At 44.5% G+C, this 25,601-nt stretch overlaps 1 protein-coding gene across 1 annotated transcript in view; it reads right to left on the bottom strand.

Moving 5' to 3' along the window:
* Positions 1-394: 394 nt before the first annotated feature.
* Positions 395-25,601, bottom strand: part of LOC139234338 (interleukin-8-like) — a 41,095-nt gene continuing 15,888 nt past the window's right edge. The window contains exons 2-4 of the mRNA XM_070865253.1: positions 24,392-24,527; positions 13,318-13,396; positions 395-490 (exon numbers count right to left, since the gene is read on the bottom strand). Coding sequence (XP_070721354.1) covers positions 482-490; positions 13,318-13,396; positions 24,392-24,527 — 224 coding nt within the window. The 3' untranslated portion in view covers positions 395-481. The remainder of the gene's footprint in view (positions 491-13,317; positions 13,397-24,391; positions 24,528-25,601) is intronic.

Below are 25,601 nucleotides of genomic sequence, written 5' to 3'. Positions count from 1 at the left end.
AAAAATTAGAAATGACGACATGCAAACATGTAGAAGCGTACAATGAAATATGGTACAGTCAAAATATTTCAATAATAATGGATAAATCAATACTCACAACTTATTATGGTAAGTAATAGACATTTCTGCTATGTCAGTGGACCATGCATTAAGATAACCTGGTAGCAAGTACATGACAGTGATTTGATAGTTGAAATTCTAATATACAATTACATAGATTGGATAGTCAAGTTACCATTGTTCAGGGTATAATTTAATTGAGTATAAATGAAGAAACCACCCAGTTTTGAATGTGATTTCACTGATTAGTGGACTTCAGCCGAAGACTAATATAAACCTGTTTTCCTCTTGTTGATAGAAATGAGCAGCAGAAGCAACGATCTGTGAGCGCAGGACTAAGTTCAACTACCAGAGCTTGTCAGGGGATGGCTTAGCTGATTTTCTGATTCTTGCCAGTCTGTGATGTTGTACTTTTCCTGAGTTATCTTGACTTGTTTCATTTGATGTGTAGAAAATATATGAATTAATAAAATCACAAAGTGTACATTTTGAATACATCAGTTCAGAAATATTTCACAACAAAGAAACAAGAAGGTATAATGACTTCTGCTAGAGTAGGTTAACGTATTTCCCATTTTATGTATTATTTTAAATGCGTTAATGATTATCTTAAGGAACTTTATGCAAATGCATCAATCACTGATACAAAAGCAAAATACTGCGGATGCTGGAATCTGGAATAAAAACAGAAAATGCTGGAAATCTCAGCAGGTCAGGCAGCATCTGTGGAGAGAAAGCAGAGTTAACGTTTCGGGTCGATGATTGCATTACCAAAGGAAATGAAGTCTTCAAGGTACCTCAAGAAACTAAAATATGTTGAGGAAGGCTTCAGATATTGCTTGACTTTTATTGATTTATTCTTTGCACTGTGCCAGAAAACTACTCTTTCTGTTGGGCACTAGGGAACAAGGACAGGGGCACAAGTTACATCCTTTGACAGATCAGATGGGGGCCTCAATTCGTTAATGCTCAAAGTTGGGTGTAATTCCGACAGCGCCAGAATGGAGAGGCCCAAGCACCATCCCAAATTCATCCTCGGGCCTTATCACCCTAGTTCTGTCAAAATGTGTGCATCAATCAGCTCGCTGATGCAGCTCGCTGGTCGAGGCCTCACCAATTTCAGCCAGCGCCAAAGCACATGGGTAAGTCAGGAATAATTGTGATTGGGAGGGAGTTGAGGGTGGGCCACCAACAGCCAGCAATTGTTTTGTGAAGCCGAGAGCAGCACTCCTAAACCTTCCTACTCCACATAAAACAATGGTCTAGAAACTGGGCCGCGTTGTTGCTATTTTTCAGGTGCAAAGTGACTTACTAAGTCCCCTATATAATGGGCAGAAAATGCACGCCACCCACCATATTGGTAGAGGTGCTCATCCTGGTGCAGGAGCACACGCTGGTAGAATTCTAAGTTGAAATTAATATTTATAAATTAGGGTCCTGTGTTTCTTCACCGACATGTTTTCCATTTTGGACTGGTCCAGCGCCTCGTTCACCACATGCTGACCTCGTACAGCACACCATGGCGCTAACCGGCATGCAGTCCCAATTGCTAGTGCTATTTAAAACTATCATGCCGTACTTACAGGTTAGTTGCAGTTTAGTTTTTGTGGCTACTGCTTAACTTTCTAGATGTTTTTTGCAAAGATCTAGCATTCTTGGAAGTTCACTTTGTCTGCACGGAGGTCTTGCTTCATTTTCACTGTTGTTGTTCTTTGCCCCACAAATAGTCTGGTTCCAGACATGGGTGGTCTGGTACGGCTGCCTTTGGGAATAGAGGATGAGGGGGAGCAGCATTGGGAATACCACAGCGCAGGAGAAGCTACCAGAAGAGGGAGGAGGGAGAGGAGGGCACTTAACAGAAAGCCTTATCCACAGAGGAACCTCAGAGAGCACTTCTCCTACCTCAACTAGAATGAGGAGCAATGTGAAATGCCTTCACTTTAGGAAGGAGGCTGTCATTGAGCTATGTCACCTGCTCATGCAGCAGAGCTGGTCTCCAATCGTCTTGGATAACCCTTGCCACTGGACCAAGACCTGGCTCTGTCAAGCCCGTGTGATGGCTGGTGTGCATTGGCCACCACACGTTTAAAATAAATCCATGCAAAGGCATCTTCCACCTTTCAAGATGTAGTTCAGGACCTGGAATATTAGGTCCTTCGTTGAAACACCTGTGAACTCATCCTTTTTTTGGCGTGGAAGCAAGTCATCCTCGTTTTGAGGGACTGCCTATGATGATGATCACCTGCTCCAGCCACAACGCCACTCTCAAACCAGGGCATGATCAGCACTACCTATGGCTGTGAAGGTCACCATAACACTGAGCTTTTATGCCACAGGCTGCTTTCAGGCTCCAACAGGTGATATTTGCAACAGCTCGCAGTGCATCGGTGTATCAGGGAGGTCACCGAGGCTCTCTACACAGGAGAAACACTGACATCTCCTTCCTTGTTGACAGAGAGAAGCAGGATAAGAGAGCATAAGATTTTGCACAAATGGCAGACTTCCCCATGGTACTATTGACTGCAACTGCAATTGCCATGTGTGTTCCTTATAACCAGCCTAGCACTTTTATCAAAAGTGATTCCAGTCCCTCAGCGTATTTTTTTCGGCACTGTAGCCATGTCTTTTGGGCAATGCTCCTGTCATTGATCTCCGCAGTAATCTCCTCGCACTGCCTCAGCAGTAGATGCCTGGAGGGCTTTCTTGCCTTCTGGTGGAAAATGGATGTCCCTCCTATTCTCCGCTGCCTGTACCAAGATCTCCAGTGCAGCATCAGAGAACCTTGGTGTCTGCTCTCTCCCTCCTTTAGTCATTTGCTGCAGAGGTGGCAGTACAGGTTTCACAGCCAGAATGCACTTCCATTATAAGTGGTGCTGGCTTCCTTTAAGTAGCTTCCTAGCCTCCTGATGTCACCGCCCGCAGCCCCAAAAGTCGTGGAGCCAATAAATAACATCTGCAGCACAAATCTTTATAATGAGCAGGAATGGGGATATTGCATGCTGCCTGCATTGATTGTAACTGGTGGGGCAGTCTGTGCCCAGACCCCACATTGCCGTTTTCTGGCACTATCCAATTTCTAGCCCAGAATTTCTGAAATTTTGAGGTTTTTTTCTGAGCAGTCTCCATAGGTCCCTTTAAGGGCTGCTGGTTAGGCCACTCAAGACCTGGATGTAGTAGTCGGAGTTGCGAAGCGCTCCAATTTGCATAAATGAATTTACAAATCCAGGTGGAAAGTGGGCGCAGGAGTTTCATTTCAATATTTATTTCAGGCGGCCAGTAGGACTGCCTAAAGGAAGACCAATTTAGCAGCAGCCCAAACATCCATGCAGATCAAATGGAGGTCTCTGCACTGCTAAATTGGTTACTGTTGCATAAAATGCACACAGCAATGTTGAATGTGTGCCCCACAGTGTCCTCTCTCTTCCAAGCACAAACAGCAGGCTCAAATTCAGCACCAGTGACAGGAATTCAGCACTTTACAAAGTAAGTGTGGCCTAAATTGGGCATCAAGACCAAAGGGTTGATTGATATAGGTAAGGGACACTGGGTGACCATTGGCAGACAGGACAGGAAGTTGCAGATGATGATAGACAGGGGATTATCTTTGGAGCTAAATTTATCTAATACTGATGTGATGTGACAATGATGTGGACACGAAAGTGAGCAAGTGGTTACCCAGAGGAGAAACAGTATAGTTGGAAAAATAGCTGAATGGTGATTGTGGGGGATTCTACAGTTGGAGAGGCAGATAGTTTCTTTTGTAAGCATGATCCAGAGTCTCGAATGGTATGTTGCTTCCCAGATGTCAAGATTGGGGACATCTTGAAGAAAATAGAAAAGGTTCTGGAATAGAAGGAAAGCAGCCAGAGATTCATGTGGAAACCAATGACATAGACATGAGTAGGTTTGAAGTTTTGCAGAATGTTGAAGGTGATGGATGGGGTGCCAATTACATGGGCTGCTTTGTCCTGGATGGTGTCGAGCTTCTTGAGTGTTGTTGGAACTGCACTCAACCAGGCAAGTGGAGAGTATTCCATCACACTCCTGGCTTGTGCCTTGTAGATGGTGGGAAGGCTTTGGGAAGTCAGGAGGTGAGACATTCGTGCAGAATACCCAATCTCTGACCTGCTCTTGTTGCCACAGTGTGGCTGGTCGGTAGTTAGACTCGCTCTTGTTGGAAATGGTCCTTGCCTGGTACTTGTGTGATGCGAATGCTGGTTGTCAATTAACAGCCCAAACCTGAATGTTGTCCAGATCTTGCATGTGGACACAGACTGGAGTTGCGAATGGAACTGAACACTGTACAATCACCAGTGAACATCCCCACTTCTGAATTTATGATGCGGGAAGGTAATTGATGAAGTAGTTGAAGATGGTTGGGCCTAGGACACTGCCCTGATGAACTCTTGCAGCGATGTTTGGATTACTCCCAGTGCCACGTGCTGGACCAGAGAGGGAGAGAAAGGTTAGCATTGTCAACGCGTGGCTGGAAGGGTGGTGCAAAAGGAAAGATTTCAGAATACTGGGACATTGGGTCCACTTTTGGGACAAGGGAAGGCTGAAAATGGGATGGCATTTACCTAAACCAGAGAGGCACCTGTGCACTTGCTGAAAGGGTAAATTGGACAGTTGGGAAAGATTTAAACTAGTTAAAGGGGCTGGGGGGTGGGGGAGGGGGAAATCTACACTGTACGTCAAAAAGTGTGAGAAATAAACTAGAAGGTCATATGGGCAGTTACCCAGATGAGAGTTCTGTATATAAATACACGTAGCATAAGAAATAAAATGTGAATTAGAAGCTCAAATTCAGCTTAAAGGGCATGATGTAGTAGTTATTGCAGAGACGTAGCTACAACCTCAGTATTCCAGGCTGTAGGATCTTTAGAAAGAACATATAAATTGGAAAAGGAGGGGGAGTAGCAATATTGATAAAATACACTAGTACCGCCCTTTGACCCAGAGCTGTTTGAGGTTGTCCTCCAAGGCCATCTGAAGTGCCATCAATGGAAGCTCAGCAGCCTTCCAAGCTGTAGCCACCGAGGAAGCAGTTCTTGGAGCACCAGGGAATCCACAAAGGTGAATATTGTTTTTTCTGTGAAGCTTAAGATTTGGATTTGGTGTTTTTTTTAATCTTTGTAGTCAATTGAGGGCAAGACCAACAAGTGTGGAATGAAAGAGGACAATGTGAAGGTCACTGTAGGAAGAAAGGTAAGAAGTGCGTGACTGCTGGTGAATGGAGTTCTGACTTAGTTGAACTCCTCAATTTGGTCTCTTAGAGGTCGGACAGAAAGGGTATCTATTGGTCACCGCCTCGCATCCTCCTCTTCCTCCTCCTGTTCTTCCTCATCCTGTTCTTCCTCCCCCCTCTTCTGACAGGTTGTCCTGCTCTGTGGTATCTTCCTCCTTACTCCCAATCGTGCTGTATTGCCAAAGGCAGCCCTTACAGGCCACCCATCTTAGTGCCAGATAAACTGAGGAGAATACAACAACAGTGCAAAAACAGACAGAACTGAAGCATGCTAGAACTCTGCAAAAAAACAGCTAGAAATTAAACAACAGCCAGCAGTATTAAACCAGCAACTAACCCATAAGTCCTGCATGATTTGTTTAAAAGTCTTTTTCACCATGATGGCACACTGTGCACTTCCCATTGGAAGTATACATGCAAATGTTAAATGTCATTTTGGGTCCTTAGATGGCTGCGTAGTGCCTGAAAAACAGGCTCCACGTGATCTAATTTCAAATTCATGAAGCATAGGCATGAATTGAATGGTGGAAAAGGCTTGAACGGATGTTCTTATGTTTCCGTTTCTGTTAATAGTTATAAAGGGCAAAAGAAGTGTTTGGCATTAAAAAATTAATCAAGGAGGATATTCTCAAACCAATCTTTTTCCTGTATGACCACTCATTGCACACCTCGAATCATACGGGGAGAAATTCACTATCGCTCCGTTTGGTGTTCTAATTTTTCACAGTTTGAAAAGTTAGAGGCAGGCGCTAACAATTTCAAACTTAAAAAAAACTCGCTGCTTGCGTTCCACTTCCTTCTTGGAGCGATAATGGAAACAGGCCCTAAAAGGGAAGAGCCATCGATGCATCGTTCCATACCTGGACAACCAAGGGAGTAGTGAACCTGTGCGATCAGCCCAGCAGTCAAGCAGAGTGCCGGGCTGAACGATCGCAGGAAGGAATCCACATCAAAAAAAAGCAACAAGAAAGGCACGTTTTTTTACTTACCTCGGCCACCTCGCTTTTGATCATCACCCCTGTAGCGGCTGGTCTGCCGATACATACCTCCTACAGCTGTCGGTGCTTTCGCCCAGCACTGCTGCAGGGGCGGAAGTGAATTTCGGGGCCGGGGTGCAAACAGGGTGATGCGCACAACGATGATGTCATGATTTCTGGGTGCAAAAGATCAGGGTGCAACGCCGTAGCGCTGCCATTAAACTCGCCACTAAAATAGAGATTATGGGGTACAATTACAGAAATCACTAAAAGCAAATGGGCATGTACAAAAAATAATTTAAAAAGCAAATGTAATGTTGGCCGTTATCTTAAGGGGACTGGAACAGAAAGGGGCGGATGTTATGTTACAGTTATACAAAGCTCTGGTCGATATTAAATTATGATGACGGGGGTGCATTGACTAGGTGCGTCTTTCTTTGAGTAGAGAAGATTGTGGTGTTTAAGATGATTAATGGATTTGATAGGGTAGATGGAGAGAACTATTTCCTCTGGTGGTAGAGTCCAGATCAAGGTGGCATCACCTTAAAATTAGAGCTAGGCCATTCAGGGGTAATATCAGGAAGCAATTATTCACACAAAGCGTAGTGGGAATCTGAAACTCTCTCCCTCATACAGCTGTTGATGCTGTGTCAATTCAAAATTTCAAAACTAAGATTGATAGATTTTTGTTAGGCAAAAGTATTAAGGATTATGGAACGAAAGCGGGTAGATTGCGTTAATATATAGATCAGCCTTAATCTAATTGAATGACGGAACAGACTCGAGGGGTTGAATGGCTAGCTACTGTTCCTATCAATCCAGATTCAGCAACTTTTAAAGGGCTGCTGCACTTAACGGGAAACAACATCTATTTTAACGTATCCTGGTTGTTGGGGAAGTAAACGTGTCTGCCCCCTTTAACCTAGATAGCCTATACTTCTGCATTGAGAAGGTGGCACAGAGCAAAGTGGCTACTTGCGGGGTTGAGGAGAATAGAAACATAGACATAGAAACATAGAAAATAGGTGCAGGAGTAGGCCATTCGGCCCTTCGAGCCTGCACCACCATTCAATAAGATCATGGTTGATCATTCACCTCAGTACCCCTTTCCTGCTTTCTCTCCATACCCTTTGATCCCTTTAGCCGTAAGAGCCATATCTAACTCCCCCTTGAATATATCCAATGAACTGGCATCAACAACTCTCTGCGGTAGGGAATTCCACAGGTTAACAACTCTCTGAGTGAAGAAGTTTCTCCTCATCTCAGTCCTAAATGGCTTACCCCTTATCCTACGACGATGTCCCCTAGTTCTGGACTTCCCCAACATCGGGAACATTCTTCTTGCATCTAACCTGTCCAGTCCCATCAGTATTTTATATGTTTCTATGAGATCACCTCTCATCCTTCTAAACTCCAGTGAATACAGACCCAGTCGATCCAGTCTCTCCTCATATGTCAATCCTGCCATCCCGGGAATCAGTCTGGTGAACCCTCGCTGCACTCCCTCAATAGCAAGAACGTCCTTCCTCAGATTAAGAGACCAAAACAGAACACAATATTCCAGGTGAGGCCTCACTAAGGCCCTGTACAACTGCAGTAAGACATCCCTGCTCCTATACTCAAATCCCCTAGCTATGAAGGCCATCATGCGATTTGCCTTCTTCACCGCCTGCTGAACCTGCATGCCAACTTTCAATGACTGATGTACCATGACACCCATGTCTTGCTGCACCTCCCCTTTTCCGAATCCGCCGCCATTCAGATAATATTCTGCCCTCATGTTTTTGCCACCAAAGTGGATAACCTCACATTTATCCACATTATACTGCATCTGCCACGCATTTACCTACTCACCTAATCTGTCCAAGTCACCCTGCAGCCTTTTAGCCTCCTCCTCACAGCTCACACTGCCACCCACTTATTGTCATCTGCAAACTTGGAGATATTACACTCAATTCCCTCATCCAAATCATTAATGTATATTGTAAATAGCTGGGGTCCCAGCACTGAGCCCTGCGGTACCTCAGTAGTCACTGCCTGTCATTCTGAAAAGGACCCGTTTATCCTGAATCTCTGCTTCCTGTCTGCCAACCAGTTCTCTATCCACGTCAGTACATTACCCCCAATACCATGTGTTTTTAATTTTGCACACCAATCTCTTGAGTGGGACCTTATCAAAAGCCTTTTGAAAGTCCAAATGCACCACATCCACTGGTTCTCCCTTGACCACTATACCAGTTACATATTCAAAAAATTCTAGAAGATTTGTCAAGCAGGATTTCCCTTTCATAAATCCATGCTGACTTGGGCCGATCCCGTCATTGCTTTCCAAATGTGCTGCTATTTCATCTTTAATCATTTATTCCAACATTTTCCCCACTACTGATGTCAGGCTAACCGGTCTATAATTACCCATTTTCTCTCTCCCTCCTTTCTTAAAAAGTGGCGTTACATTAGCTACCCTCCATTCCATAGGAACCGATCCAGAGTCGATAGACTGTTGGAAAATGATCACCAACGCATTCATTATTTCTAGGGCTACTTCCTTAAGTACTCTGGGATGCAGACTATCAGGCCTCGGGGATTTATCGGCCTTCAATCCCATCAATTTCCCTAACAGAATTTCCCGCCGAATAAGGATTTCCTTCAGTTCCTCCTTCTCACTAGACCCTCGGTCCCCTAGTATTTCCGGAAGGTTATTTGTGGCTTCCTTCGTGAAGACAGAACCAGAGTATTTGTTTAACTGGTCCACCATTTTGTTGTTCCTCATTATAAATTCAACTGAATCTGACTGCAAGAGACCTACGTTTGTCTTCACTAATCTTTTTCTTTTCACATATCTATAGAAGCTTTTGCAGTCAGTTTTTATGTTCCCAGCAAGCTTCCTCTCATACTCTATTCTCCTCCTTCTAATTAAACCCTTTGTCCTCCTCTGCTGTATTACAAAATTCTTCCAGTCCTCAGGTTTGCTGCTTTTTCTGGCCAATTTATCTGCCTCTTCCTTGGATTTAACACTATCCTTAATTTCCCTTGTTAGCCATGGTTGAGCCTCCTTCCCCATTTTATTTTTACTCCAGACAGGGATGTACAATTGTTGAAGTTCATCCATGTGATCATTAAATGTTTGCCATTGCCTATCCACCATCAGCCCTTTAAATATCACTCGCCAGTCTATTCTAGCCAATTCACGTCTCATACCATCGAAGTTACCTTTTCTTAAGTTCAGGATTCTAGTCTCTGAATTAACTGTGTCACTCTCCAGCTTAATAAAGAATTCTACCATATTATGGTCACTCTTCCCCAAGAGGCCTCGCACAAGATTGCTAATTAGTCCTTTCTCATTACATATCACCCAGTCTAGAATGGCCAGCCCTCGAGTTGGTTCCTCGACATATTGGTCTAGAAAACCATCCCTAATACACTCCAGGAAATCCTCCTCCACTGTATTGCTACCAGTTTGGTTAGCCCAATCAATATTAGATTAAAGTCGCCCATGATAACTGCTGTACCTTTATTGCACACATCCCTAATTTCTTGTTTGATGCTGTCCTCCAATTAGAGCTGATGTGCAGCAAGCATGGCAGAAAATGGCCAACAGAGTTGAGGCAGTCACAAATATGTATAGGTCTTGGGAGAAAAGACTGAGTAAGAGTGCCAAGTTATCCACTCAAAGGAAATGAACACCTGTAGTAAGCACTCAGCTCACAGTATGCCACATCAACAAAGCAGTCCAAGCCACTGGCCCTACTGTTCACATCCTTCAACCCATAAATACCTGTCCGTGAAGTTGAAATTCCAGCTTGGTAGTCAACAAAAGCCAAGCCTGCCTTCATCTCATATGACTGTTACTCGTGTACTTACTGCTTGACTATGACTCCTCAAACACCTTACTTGCTCGGTTCTCATTCTTTTACACCTGTTAGAATATAGGCTACTTTTTGGGATACCCTTTGTGTTGTTTGCTAATGCGATTTGTCCTGCATATCGAACAGTAACACTGCTTTAGAAAGAGAATCAACACTGATGGCAGACCAGTCAACCTGCAATGCACACTCATCATGAGGGGTTGGCCTTGCCAATTATTGCCATAGGAGCTATAAAAGGAATGGACAAGGGAGAACTTGGTGGACTGGTGGTAGCCCAACTTCTTCTGCTATCCCTTTGAACTCAATCACTGAAGAACAGGGAGGTATATCTGCCCATCAGCAATATGGCACCCCATTGGCCTTGCTACTCCTTGTCCATGTGCTACATTCCCCATCCTTCCACATATCACTTTTATTTTCAGTGTGAGGCTCCCAGGATTACAAAGCTGACATTAGGGAGGAGCAAGAAGCTCCCCCAGCACTCTATTATCTATTAAGCAGTCGAGATCCTGCAAGCAGTTACATCAATGCTTGGCGATCAAATAGGGAGAGGCAGGAGGGAGCACCTGGTGATGCACAGATGACCAGCAGCAATGCAAGATGGTAGCAACGGAGCATTAACAAGATGAATAGGGAGATGGAAAGGGCATCATCTGAAAACATGGAGTCATTTTCCACATGTACGCTGACAACAGCCAGTTCTACCTCTTCACCACTTCTCTCGATCATTCCATGGTCTCTAAATTGTCAGATTGCTTGTCCGACATCCAGTACTGGATGAGCAGAAATTTTCACCTATTAAATATTGGGAAGACCGAAGCCATTATCTTTGGTCCCCGCCACAAACTGTATTTCCTAGCCACTGACTCCATCCCTCTTCCTAGCATCTGTCTGAGGCTAAATCAGACTGTTCACAACCTAGGCATCATATTTGAACCTGAAATGAGTTTCCGGTCCCATATCCAAACTAAAACTTCTGTAAGATTACCCGCCTCCATCCCTGCTGAAACCCTCATCTATGCGTTTGTTACCTCTAGACTTGACTACTCCACCCACTCCTGACTGGCCTCCCACATTCTGCACTACGTTAACTTGAGGTCATCCAAAACAAGGCAGCCCGTGTCCTAACTCGCACCAGATCCCGATCACCCATCACCCCTGTGCTCGCTGACCTACATTGGCTCCCGATTAAGCAATGCCTCGATTTGAAAATTCTCATCTTTGTTTACAAATCCCTCCATGGCCTCACTCCTTCCTATCTCTGTAATCTCTTTCAGCCTCACAACCCCATGAGATATCAACGCTCCTCAAAATCTGCCCTCTTGAACATCCCTGATTATAACTGCTTAACCAACGGTAGCCGTGCCTTCAGCTGCTTGGGCCTTAAGCTCTGGAACTCCCTCCCTAAACCTCTCCTCCTCTCTACCTCTCTTTTCTCCTTTAAGATGCTCCTTAAAACCTATCTCTTTTAACAAGCTTTTGATCATCTGCTGTAATTTCTTCTTATGTGGCTCGGTGTCAAATTTAAGTGCTTTGTCTTATAACACTGCTGTGAAGCATCTTGGGATGCTTTACTATTCAAATACAAAGGCACTACAGTTGTTGTTGTTGTTGTTGAACGGGACTGTGTACTGAGCTGAACTGATTAATCACCAGGAGCTCTAAATGCAGTCCTTCAAGATTATTCGAAGCAATGCAAGCAATGGCAGAGAATATGCACGACTGCTGATCTGACATCTGTAAAAGAATGTAAGAAGGTGTAGTGATCCCGTAAAGCACCTTGGAAGGAGTGACGACACTCGAGTGACTTGATTGGGAATCTCCGAAAACAGAGTAACTCCAGTACCAGTGCAATTTTGCTAGCTCTCATTGTGTGTGCAGGTCCTACCTTTCGAGACAATGGGCCCAGCATTGCCCAAGCCATTTTTCCGGTGTATTGACTTGAAGCGCGCCGACTTGAAGCGCTGGAAAGGGCGCCAGAAAAAAATGGGTCCCATTCTGGCTGCTCATCAGAGTCCCCGGAATCATGGTGTGGCGTGCAGACTGAAGGGGGGGTGGGGGGCGCGGAGCGGAGCAACAGGCCAGTGCAGAAAGCACTGCCGGCACCTGTGCACATGCTCAGTGAGAGCTGCGCGCATGTTCCTGCCCTCCCAGCGCGTCCTGTGGGTTGTGAGCAGGACCCGATGCTCGCAGCCCCTATCCCCGGCCGAAGGGACACCCAATCTCACCGCACCCTATCCCCGGCCGAGTAGCCTCCCGCACCGGCCGGCCGGCCCGCTGAGTTCCCGGGCGAAGAAGGACTTCGGTTTTATTTGTTATTTAATGGTTGTGCTTGAGACTTTGGATTGGGGGGAGGGGGGAGGAGGAGAGTTTTGGTGGGGGGAGTGTAGGAGGAGAATTTGGTGGGGGGAGAGAAAGTGTGTATTGGCGGGGGGTGAGAACAAGAATGTATGGGGGGGAGAGGAGGAGAGTTTGAGGGGGGGGGAGAAAGAGTGTTTTGGGGTGGTAGGAGGAGAGAAAGAGTGCTTTGTATACCAGCATCTCTCTCTCTCTCCGGCTACCGCCCCTACCACCCCCCGCCCTCGCCCCCTTCACCCCCCCATGACATCGCGGCCAGCAGCTCGCATTTCTCAGGTAAGATTTACCTCATTTTTTTATTAGTATTTTAATTGGTTGAGCTTTTCCTTACAATGTTTGGTGCTTGGTTGTTGAGATCCTCTCCAGTTCCCTTCCCTCCCCTATCCCTGCCCTAATCTCTGCCGAATGTGCGCTGCTTTTTCTTCACTGCCCGCAAGGTTTTTCAGAGCTGGCCACATACGCTGATCTAAGTCGATTTGGAGTAAGTTTTTGCTGGCCAAAGTGGCATAACTGGCCAAAACAGGTGTAAGTGTCTGGGAACGCCCCCTTTTGAAAAAAAAAACTGACCTAAAAAAAAAGTACGTAATTGACTTACTCTGGAGCAAATTTTGGGGGGGAAATGGCATTTTGTAACTTACGCCAGAAAAAACTTACTCCAAAAAAATTGATGCAAGTCATGGCCAAAATTGGATCCATTGTCACTGCCTTGGGCCATATGTACCCAAGTGAAAGAGTTACCTTATCCCTCCTGGCCCTTAACCATACACAAAAGTGGAAACTTACTCAGAAAATTCTGTCAATTACTTACCAAAAGCCTGTCAATCAATTTCTTCACCCATGTGGTTTTGGGGTCCAGACAAACTTTCTGACCGATATGCAATGTGACTCTAAAAAGAATTGTAAAATTATTTCACATTCTCAGTTATCTACCCACACTGTAAATAAAATCGATGGGCTGGATTTTCAGTTCATTTGCACCTCGTTTAGCACCTTGGCGGGGCGCTAAATACAGTTTCTAGGCGGGATGCCGGGCGTTCAGAATTTAGCTCCAGCCAGAACATTTGGCTCTTGGTTTGCACCAGCGCAAAAACTTACCGCCACGCCCTCCATTTTCACTGTGATTATGACGTCAATCGTCATGCAAGGCTGCGCTAGTGTCCCAGATGGAACTTTTGGCCATAACGCCTCATTTAATGACTGCCTCAGGAAACACCTCAAAAGAACAGGTGGTCCCAGGGTGCACAGGCACTACTGGTGGCATATTTAAACAGAGGCTGGAGGATCTTATATCGCAGATGTCAATGGCTGCTACGGTTGCGCGGAGAACGCTGCATGTGGCTGCGAGTTCCAAACAGCACTTTTATTTGCCATGACACCTTGCTTACAAGGTCAGTGAGAGATTTCAATGGGGGAAATACAAGTTTGTCAGCATATCAGGATGATTACTATTGGCAGGATATTTCAAGCTGGAAGAAGCGTTCTTGGCAATGTTGGGCCACGGATTCAAAGAGGTCGCAGACGTATGAGGAGAAGACCTTACCCACCACCGTTTAAAGGGAACATCGCTCATACCTCCATTTCTCAGAGGCGCAGTGCTTTTGAAGGCTGCGCTTCAGAAAAGAAGTGCTGACAGAGATATTCTAACTCCTCCAGGCTGACCTGCAGCCTGCCAGGACCACCCATTGAGGTGAAGGTGACTGCCGCGATGGCCTTCTATGCCTCCGGCTCCTTCCATTGCACATTGCTGCATTCACCAGGTTACAAGGGCACTGTGCGCATGCAGAATGGACTTCATAAAGTTCCCAATGACCAGAGGCAGCCAGCATGAGAGGGCTCAAGGGTTCGGACAATTTGTAGGTTTTCCCAAGGTTCAAGGTGCCATTGACTGCACACATGTCGCCTTGCGAGCACCATTACACAATGCAGAGGTCTTCAGAAACCAAAAGGGATACCACTCCCCAAAGGCTAAGCTGGTCTGTGATCACATGCAGCACATCCTCACAGTGAATGCGCGCCATCCATGGAGCACACATAATGCTTTCATCTTGCGTAAGAGCAGTGTTTCACGAATGTTTCAGCAACAAAGACAGGGCCAGAGCTGGCTGATCAGAGGCAAAGGATATGGCCTGGCCACCTGGCTCACGACGCCCCTCCGGAATCCTGCCACTGATGCTGAACAACGCTATAATGAGAGCCATGCAGCCACCCGCAACATCATCGAACAGACAATAGGCGTGCTCAAGCAGCGATTCTGATGCCTGGACCGCTCTGGAGGCAGCCTTCAATACTCCCCTCAACAGGTCTCTGAATTCATTGTCGTGCACTGCATGCTACACAACTTAACCATTATGAGGGGCCAGACATTGCCAGTGGGGATTGCAGGACCACCTCAGGAGGAAAACGAGGAGGATGAGGAAGAGGAGCCTGGCGAGGAAGCCATTGCGGTTAGAGCACAGCCACAGGGAAGGCTGCGTGGAGATGTGGCCACAGCAAGATCCTTACATAGTCAGCTCATCAATTCCCGGTTTGCTTGAATGGGGAATGTGTGGTTGCACCGGTGAGTCACTACTGTATGCCACAGTGCTGCCTAATCTACACTTAATTCTGCAATGAGATACAACATACAAATATCAAAGGTGAAACAAACATTTTTATATAGACGAATAAATAACAATTTTACCCCCCGCCCAAAAAAAACCCCAAACTAGACAATGGCTAAACTAAGGCAACAAATACAAAACTGCTTCCTGTAGTGAACAAACTGTAAAATAAAAAAACTGCTTCCTCCAGTGAACAAACTGTAAAATAAATTGCTTTCTGCACCAACACTGTTCAACATTTCAGAGAACTTGCAATAATTTTGAATAGTGATATATAGAGCCATTAGCAAAAACTTGTGCCAGGCCTTAATGGCTCTTATCCAGACATTGGGAGCCACTTTCCTTCAACTGCCTCCGACGCCTGCTGCTCTTCCTCAATGAAGCTTCAGTATACACGGCAAGGCTGCTAGAGGACTGCTGTGTTGCAGAGCCAAACAATGAGTGCTTTGCCTGAAAGAACGTTGGTGTTATTTACAAGGCTGACACACTGTTGGGTATGCAGGTTATACATCAATGGTGGGCATCACCTTGATGACAGTTAAAGTTTAAGTTGATTGAAGTTAAGTGTAATTATACCCTTTGATGTTAAGGAATCACCAGCGTGTAACGGTGCAGCTATCTGAGCCAATGCGCTACAAGGTTTTGTTAAATAAAAAACATTTAAACCGAAAATTAGTCTGAAATCATCAGTATTTCTGTACAAACCAACCCTTCACCCCCACCGCCCCCCCCTCCACCCCACCCCCAACCCCGCATCTCCTCCCCACCTCTACTCCTTCTCCTCCTGACACCAAGCTGCCTGGTCAAGGAGCTCCTCAGGCGATGCTTCATTTGGGGGCGGGGGTGAGGGGTGATGGTCGAAACGCTGCTTGGATGGATACGGGAGAGGACGGTCCCGAGGTGGGAACGTGCTCCGAGCCAGAAGTAAGATGTTGCTCCTGGCTCTCGTGTGGTTGGCAATGGGAGTGCGGCACCTTGGGGTGCAGTGCCGCGCTCCGGGACCAGTGTTCCTGGCTACCAGCTCCAGGGCTTCCTCCATCCCTTCCATGTTATATCTTATTTGTTGGACAAAATCTTGGTGCCAACTATGTTCTTGGTGCTTAGTAGGCTTTTTGCTGCTGGTGAATCTTCCTCGTACCTCCCACAACAGCCAGACAAGCACACACCACAGCCACACACGCTTTCAGTGCCTCTGAGCTCCATCTCTCTCTGTCTTCTCTTCTGCGCATGTCATGATGACCCGTGATCTCCTGAATCGCGGGAATCAAGTGTTGCCATGCCGTTGCTAAGAACAGCAGCACTTTACGGCAGAAGCTCAAAACAATTTAACGCTAACACCCATTTCATATCGCTCACGGTAATGCCCATTTTCAAAAATGGAGACAAGGTGCTTTGAGAATGGGCGAGAAGCCGGCGATCTGAAAACCCTTTTTTACTGCCCACGCCGGAAATATCGCCCATTTTTTGGACGATAAGCACAAAAGTGGAGGTTCTAGCCCTATATGTCTCAATGAAGTCTCGTCATTTACTCTATACATTTACATACCCTCGTAACCTCATACCCTCATTTACATACCATCATCTCTGGATTACTACCTGAGCCATGAGCAAATTTGCATCGGATAAATAAGATCAGAAAGTTAAATACATGTCTCAAAGACTGGCGTGGGAGAAATGGGTTTGGGTTTGTGGGACACTGGCACCAGTACTGGGGTAAAAGGGAGCTGTTGTATTGGGACGGGCTCCACTTAGACCATGCTTGGACTAAGGTCCTGGCGAATTGAATAACTAGGGCTGTAGAGAGGGCTTTAAACTAATTAGTGGGGGGGAGGATTCAGGTGAGCGGAAATGTTAAAAGTAAAAGAATAAGGAGAAGGCAATAGAGCAGGGTAGCACTGGGGAAAATGTAAACCAGAGCGTGATAGCAAGGGACAGAATGTATAAACGTAAAAGTGAAACAGAAAGTGGAGTCAAAGCAGGAAAAAATGGTAAAAAAAAACAAATTTAAAAGCTCTTTATCTGAATACCCTCAGCATTCGTAACAAGATAGATGAGTTGATGGCACAAATAGATACAAATGGGTCTGATCTGATAACCATTACAGAGATGTGGTTGCAAGGTGACCAAGGCAGGGAACTAAATATTCAGGAGTACTTGACAATTCGGAAGGACAGACAGAAAGGAAAAGTAGGTGGAGTAGCTCTGTTAATAAAGGATGAGATCAGTGCAATAGTGAGAAATTATATTGGCTCAGAAGATCAAGATGTTAAATCAGTTTGGGTGGAATAATAAGGGGAACAAGTCACTGATGGGCGTAGTCTATAGGCCCCCTAACAGTAGCTACACTGTTGGATGGAGTATAAATCAAGAAATAATGGAGGCTTGTAAAAAAGGAACGGCAATAATCATGGGCGATTTTAACCTTCATATTGATTGGACAAAGCAAATTGACCAGGGTAGCCTTGAGGAAGAGTTCATAGAGTGTATCCGGGATAGTTTCCTTGAACAGTATGTTGCGGAACCAACCAGGAAGCAGGCTAGCTTAGATCTGGTACTGTGTAATGAGACAGGATGAATAAACAATCTCCGAGTAAATGATCCTCCAGGAATGAGTGATCATAATATAGTTGAATTTTGAAGGGAGAATTAAAGAATTAAACACGTTTTATATTAGTAAAGCAAAAACAAAAACTGCTTATGTGGCAAAATTATCAGGTGCAACCGCAGAACAATGGTGTAAGATCCTATTATTCAGAACGAAGGTCTTGCGTCGAGGAAGTAAGTTCCTGTTATTGGCAGGAGGCAGGATGTAGGATGCATCTGTTCATACCCAAGGAAGATACTGGAACAATTAACAAAGTTAAAAATTAACAAGCTGTAACAAAGCAAAAGTTATCACGCGGTAAAAAGACTGACCAATGATAATGTAAATAATGACTTTGCAAAGCGTTCTGTATAAAGGAGCAGCTCCTAAAGAGTTCAAGGAGAACGCTTGGGAAGGCACCCAGTTAAGGAACTGGTGTAAACCGTGTGTCCCTTAATCAAGTAATTAAACAATTATTTTCTCCACAACAGACCTGAATTGAGTGTCTTTGTCATACTCCACATCAAATTTCAAAAACAGTTGGAAGGTGAGAAAGTTGGATCTCAAACCAGGGTCCTAAGCTTAAATAAAGGAACTACAAGGGTATGAAGGCAGAGTTGGCTAAAATGGACAGGGAAAATAAATTAAAGTATGGGATGGTTGGTGAGCAGTGGCAGACATTTAAGGAGATATTTCATAACTCTCAACACAAATATATCCCAATGAGAAGGAAAGACTATAAGAGAAGGTATAACCATCCGTGGCTAACCAAGGAAATAAGGGATGCTATCAAATTGAAAACAAAGGCATACAATGTGGCCAAGACTAGTGGGAGGCCAGAGGATTGGGAAACTTTTAAAAGCCAGCAAAGAATGACTCAAAAAATAATAAAGAGAGGGAAGATAGATTATGAAAGTAAACTAGCACGATATATAAAAACAGATAGTAAGAGTTTCTACAGGTACATAAAAAGGAAAAGAGTGGCTAAAGTAAATGTTAGTTCCCTAGAGGACAAGACTGGTATATTGATAATAGGGAAAAGGGAAATGGCAGAGACGTTGAACAAATATTTTGTATTCAAAGTAGAAGACACTAAAAACATCCCAATAGCGGATAATCAAGGGGCTATAGGGTGGGAGGAATTTAATACACTATCACTAAAGAAGTAGTACTTGGTAAAATAATGGGATTATAGGCAGACAAGTCTCCTGGACCTGATGGCTTGCATTCTAGGGTCTTAAAAGAAGTGGCTGCAGAGATAGTGGATGCTTTGGTTGTAATCTACCAAAATTCCCTGGATTCTGGATAGGTCCCAGTGGATTGGAAAACCGCAAATGTAACGCCCCTATTTAAAAACAGAGACAGAGAGAAAGCAGAAAACTATAAACCGGTTAGCCTAACATCTGTCATTGGGTAAATGCTGGAGTCCATTATTAAGGAAGCAGTAGTAGGACATTTGGAAAACCATAATACAGTCAAGCAGGGTCAGCATGGTTTTATGAAAGGGAAATTGTGTTTGACAAATTTGCTACAGTTCTTTGAGGATGTAATGAGCAGGGTGGATAAGGGTGAACCAGTGGATGTGGTGTATTTGGATTTCCAGAAGGCATTCGATAAGCTGCCACATAAGAGGTTACTGCACAAGATAAAAGCTCACGGGGTTGGTGGTAATATATTAGCATGGATAGAGAATTGGCTAACAGAAAATAGAGAGTTGGGATAAATGGATAATTTTCAGGCTGGCAAACTGTAACTAGTGGCGTGCCGCAGGGATCGGTGCTGGGGCCTCAACTATTTACAATTTATATTAATGACTTGGATGAAGGGACTGAGTGTAATATAGCCAAGTTTGCTGATGATACAAAGATGGATGAGAAAGCAAATTGTGAGAAGGACACAAAAAAATCTGCAAAGAGATATAGACAGGCTAGTGAGTGGGCAAAAATTTGGCAGATGGAGTGCAATGTGGGAAAATGTGAGGTCATCCACTTTGGCAGAAAAAGTAGAGAAGCAAATTATAATTTAAATGGAGAAAAATTGCAAAGTGCTGCAGTACAGAGGGACCTGTGGGTCCTTATGCATGAAACACAAAAAATTAGTATGCAGGTATATAGCAAGTAATCAGGAAGGCGAATGGAATGTTGGCCTTTATAGCAAGGGGGTTAGCGTATAAAAGCATTTAAGTCCTGCTACAGGGTATTGGTGAGGCCACATCTAGATTACTGCGTACAATTTTGGTCTCCGTATTTAACAAAGGATATTCTTGCATTGGAGACTGTTCAGAGAGGGTTCACTAAGTTGATTCCGGAGATTAGGGGGTTGACGTATGAAGATAGGCTGAGTAGATTGGGCCTATACTCATTGGAGTTCAGAAGAATGAGAGCTGATCTTATCGAAATATATAAGATAATGAGGGGACTCGACAAGATGGGTGCAGAGAGATATTTCCACTCATAGGGGAAACTAGAACTAGGGGGCATCTTCTCAGAATAAGGGGCTGCCCATTTAAAACTGAGTTGAGGAGGAATTTCTTCTCAGAGGGTTGTAAATCTGTGGAATTCTCTGCCCCAGAGAGCTGTGGAGGCTGGTTCATTGAATATATTTAAGATGGAGATAGACAAATATTTGAGTGATAAGGGGATAAAGGATTATGCAAGGTAGGCAGGGAAGTAGAACTGAGTCCATGATCAGATCAGCCATGTTCGTATTAAATGGTGGAGCAGGCTAGAGGGATCAAATGGCCTATTCCTGCTCCTATTTCTTATGTTCTTATTACCCAAAGGGAGCTCAGCATTGCCCCTGGCAACCGTCCTAGCTGGCACACCTATGAGGGCTGACACCCATTGCTCCACAGCATTTAGTGGCAAGAGTTGGCAGCTGCTCCCTTCTGTAATGGGAGTGTTTCAACTTCCAGGCTAAAAAATAGGAAGGTTTCAGAAAGGGTCTCCTTGTTGTTGTGTCACATATGCCTACCATTGTACATAAGATGAAACTGTGTGAATGTTGTAGTGGTTTACACTTAATTTGTTTGGATGGTGCATGTGCTTCATGAGGAATAGTTAGGAAGACAGACGGGTGTAACATGGGAGCTGCAGGTAATCTTTCTAAAAGGCCTAGCAACAGTGGAAGTGTATCATGAGGAGGGATGTAAATGATTGAGTTTATGTGCATGGATCATTAGAGGCCAAAGGGTCCAGAAGTAAGCCTTCATCATTGTCATGCATTGTGAGACCCACCACAAAGTCTGTTGTGAGGGACCATATGCATTGAAAACTTCACATAATGTGTGAGATTCATGTTAGAAATCATGGAGCCATACATAAATGCAAATGGTACTCACCCTGACGAATACAGTAAGGTCATTGAACTTTTTACGGCACTGTGTAGTAGTTCTGGCCACACTGTCCGAAGCAGAAACCTCCTGTGCTATCTCCCTCCTCAGTCATTAAAAACAGGTGGGAGTGGTCTGGATCACCCTACAAGTGAGGGCCACCTCCTCTCCACCGCACTCACGAACACCTTGCTTGCCTCATATGTGAAGCGCCTGGCACGCTGTCTTCCCTCCTGCTCCTCCATCTCTGCAGAAGTGGCTGAAGTGGGTTTATATGCGCATGCGCGCAGGAAGCTGCCACGCCCTGCATTAGTGTTTGCGATCGGGAAACAAATTAAAACTGCGCATGCGCAAAATGGCCGCCTCCTTTACCGACATAAGTTTCGGCTCAGGTGTACAAAGCCTGTTGTGCAACAGCTGACTTAACCCCAACACTCTTCCAACTTACTTTTTCGCCAAAACTTGCAGTCGAAAGCGCAAACTATTTACCGGCGCTAGTTTTAACACTCTGCCACGATTAACGCCCCAAAATCAAAAAAGCCCAAAATCCAGCCTTATCTATGCAGAAACTTATTTCCATCCAACTTGTCTGTATGATTTTTTTCTGTGGGTGTTGATTGAATAAGTATCAACCAATCAAATGCCACAAAAAATAGATTGCTTGTGCTATCAGCCAAAGTGGGGAAGGGAATAAAACAGAAAATGCTGGAAATACTGAGCAGGTGAGGCAGCATCTGCGGAGAGATGAACAGAGGGAACATTTCAGGTCAATGACCTTTCATCAGAACTGGAAAAAGTTTGAGATGAAACAGGTTTTAAGTAAGTACAGAGGCAGGGAAAGTGGAGAGAGGAGGAAAGAACAAAAGATAAGGTCAGTGATAGGGTGGAAAACAAGAGAGATTAAGTGACAAAATAGATGATAGTGCAAGGTGAAAGGAAATGGTAATGGGACAAATAAAGAAGCAAAAGATGGGTCTAGAATAGGTGTAAATGGGAATAGCAGAATTATCAACAATAGCTGCTGTCCAAAAAAATGGGGGCAGAGGTTATGGTCTGAAATTTTTCAACTGAATGTTGAATCCAGAAGGCTGCAAAGTGCCTACTTGAAAGATGTGGTGCCATTCCTTGAACTTCATTAGAACAGCATAGGAGGCCGAGGACAGAGAAGTCAGAGTTGTAGTGGGGCAGAAAATTAAAATGAGAAGCAAACTTTTTCCAGTTCTGGTCATCAACCTAAAACAGTAAATCTGTTTCTAGCTATACAGATGCTGCCTGACCTGCTGAGTATTTTTTTTAGCATTTTCTGTATTTATTTCAGATTTCTAGCAATAAATGGGGAAGGGAACTTGCTGCATTTCATTTTGTATAGTAATAGAAACAGTCCAGAAAACCCCAGTTTCAATACCAACCATACCACACTGCCCAGTTCCGATCTCCACTTTCAGTACCTAACTCAGCCCGGAGAAAGATTTACATTCTTGGCCTTAACCCACTAACATTGTCGCTCATTGCATAAGAACATAAGAACATAAGAAATAGGAACAGGAGTAGGTCATATGGCCCCTCGAGCCTGCTCCACCATTCAATAAGATCATAGCTGATCTGATCATAGACTCAGTTCCATTTCCCCACCTGCTCCCCATAACCTCTTATCCCCTTATCGTTTAAGAAACTGTCGATTTATGTCTTAAATTTATTCAGTGCCCCAGCTTCCACAGCTCTCTGAGGCAGCAAATTCCACAGAGAAGAAATTTCTCATCTCTGTTTTAAATGGACGGCCCCTTGTTCTAAGATCATGCCCTCTACTTCTAGTCTCCCTATCAGTGCAAACATCCTCTCTGCATCCACCTTGTCAAGCCCCCTCACAATCTTATACGTTCCGATAAGATCACCTCTCATTCTTCTGAATTTCAATGAGTAGAGGCCCAACCTACTCAACCTTTCCTCATAAGTCAACTCCCTCATCCCTGGAATCAACCTGGTGAACCTTCTCTGAACTACCTCCAAAGCAAGTACATCCTTTCGTAAATATGGAAACCAAAACTGCACGCATTATTCCAGGTGTGGCCTCACCAGTACTTTATATAGCTGTAGTAAGACTTCACTGCTTTTATACTCCATCCCCTTTGCAATAAAGGCCAAGATTCCATTGGCCTTCCTGATCACTTGCTGTACCTGCATACTAACCTTTTGTGTTTCATGCACAAGTACCCCCAGGTCCCGCTGTCCTGCAGTACTTTGCAATTTTTCTCCATTTAAATAATAACTTGCTCTTTGATTTTTTTCTGCCAAAGTGCATGACCTCACACTTTCCAACATTATACTTACTCCATCTGCCAAATTTTTGCCCACTCACTTAGCCTGTCTATGTCCTTTTACAGATTTTGTGTGTCCTCCTCACACATTGCTTTTCCTCCCATCTTTGTATCATCAGCAAACTTGGCAACGTTACACTCAGTCCCTTCTTCCAAGTCGTTAATATAGATTGTAAATAGTTGGGGTCCCAGCACTGATCCCTGCGGCACTCCACTAGTTACTGGTTGCCAACCAGAGAAGGAACCATTTATCCTGACTCTCTGTTCTCTGTTAATTAGCCAGTCCTCAATCCATGCTAATATATTATCCCCAACCCCGTGAACTTTTATCTGGTAACCTTTTATGTGGCACCTTGTCAAATGCATACTTATGACTCATTGAAACATATAAAATTCTGAGGGGCATTGACAGTGTAGATGCTGAGAGGCTGTTTCCCCTGGCTGGAGAGTCTAGAACTAGGGGACATAGTGTCAGGATAAGGGGTCAGCCATTTAAGACTGCGATGAGGAGGAATTTCTTCACTCAGGCAGTTGTGAATCTTTGGAATTCTTTGCCGCAAAAGGCTGAGGATGCTCAATCGTTGAGTATATTCAAAGCTGAGATAGGTAGATTTTGGGATACTAAGGGAATCAAGAGACATTGGGAATAGGGCGTGAAAGTGGAGTTGAGTTGGAAGATCAGCCATGATCTTATTGAATGGCAGAGCAGGCCCAAAGGCCAAACGGCCTGCTCCTGCTCCTAATTCTTATGTTCTTATGTTCTCATGACTTTACCATTCCAAGTTCAGAGTTGGCATCAAACAGATTCCAACAAGAACATCACGCCCTGCTTCAACCCCTTTCCAGCTTCAAATTATTATGCTCTCTTGCCCTGTTTTCCCTTGCCCTCGTGATTGCTTCATTTCTCTGGATCCTATCTCACTCTCCACCCAATGACCCAATGTACTGCCTGTGCCTTGAAATACCATGAACAATGATAAAATAAACATACTAGTAATTTATAAATACTAATACCAATAAATGCAAACAGTTAGTTTATCAATGAGACTTACATCACTTCTACATGTGAACAATGGGGACTGCTTGGAAGAATTTCAATATCCTTCATTTGGCTTACAGGGATGAAAGTGGAAGTACTTCTGATGCACCGGCAGCGTGGGTCCATTGGGTCCAGTATGACAGATGTGCCTGTACAAACAAAATATTACATAAGAACATAAGAACATAAGAATTAGGAACAGGAGTAGGCCATCTAGCCCCTCGAGCCTGCTCCACCATTCAACAAGATCATGGCTGATCTGGCCGTGGACTCAGCTCCACTGACCCGCCCACTCCCCGTCACCCTTAATTCCCTTATTGGTTAAAAATCTATCTATCCCTGATTTGAATACATTCAATGAGCTAGCCTCAACTGCTTCCTTGGGCAGAGAATTCCACAGATTCACACCCTCTGGGAGAAGAAATTCCTTCACAACTCGGTTTTAAATTGGCTCCCACATATTTTGAGGCTGTGCCCCCTAGTTCTAGTCTCCCGACCAGTGGAAACAACCTCTCTGCATCTATCTTGTCTATCCCTTTCATTATTTTAAATGTTTCTATAAGATCACCCCTCATCCTTCGGAACTCCAACAAGTAAAGACACAGTCGACTCAATCTATCATCATAAGGTAACCCCCTCATCTCCGGAATCAGCCTAGTGAATCGTCTCTGTACCCCCTCCAAAGCTAGTATATCCTTCCTTAAGTAAGGTGACCAAAACTGCATGCAGTACTCCAGGTGCGGCCTCACCAATACCCTATACAGTTGCAGAAGGATCTCCCTGCTTTTGTACTCCATCCCTCTCGCAATGAAGGTCAACATTCCTTTCGCCTTCCTGATTACCTGCTGCACCTGCAAACTAACTTTTTGGGATTCACGCACAAGGACCCCCAGGTCCCTCTGCACCACAGCATGTTGTAATTTCTCCCCATTCAAATAATATTCCCTATTACTGTTTTTTTTCCCAAGGTGGGTGACCTCACACTTTCCGACATTGTATTCCATCTGCCAAACCTTAGCCCATTCGCTTAACCTATCTAAATCTCTTTGCAGCCTCTCTGTGTCCTCTACACAACCCGCTTTCCCACTAATCTTTGTGTCATCTGCAAATTTTGTTACACTACACTCTGTCCCCTCTTCCAGGTCATCGATGTATATTGTAAACAGTTGTGGTCCCAGCACCGATCCCTGTGGCACACCACTAACCACCGATTTCCAACCCGA

Source organism: Pristiophorus japonicus, chromosome 2 (assembly GCF_044704955.1).
Source record: "Pristiophorus japonicus isolate sPriJap1 chromosome 2, sPriJap1.hap1, whole genome shotgun sequence".
Classification (NCBI taxonomy): Eukaryota; Metazoa; Chordata; class Chondrichthyes; family Pristiophoridae; genus Pristiophorus; species Pristiophorus japonicus.
Note: the sequence above shows the minus strand (reverse complement) of the source record. Positions and strands in the feature narration are given on the sequence as shown.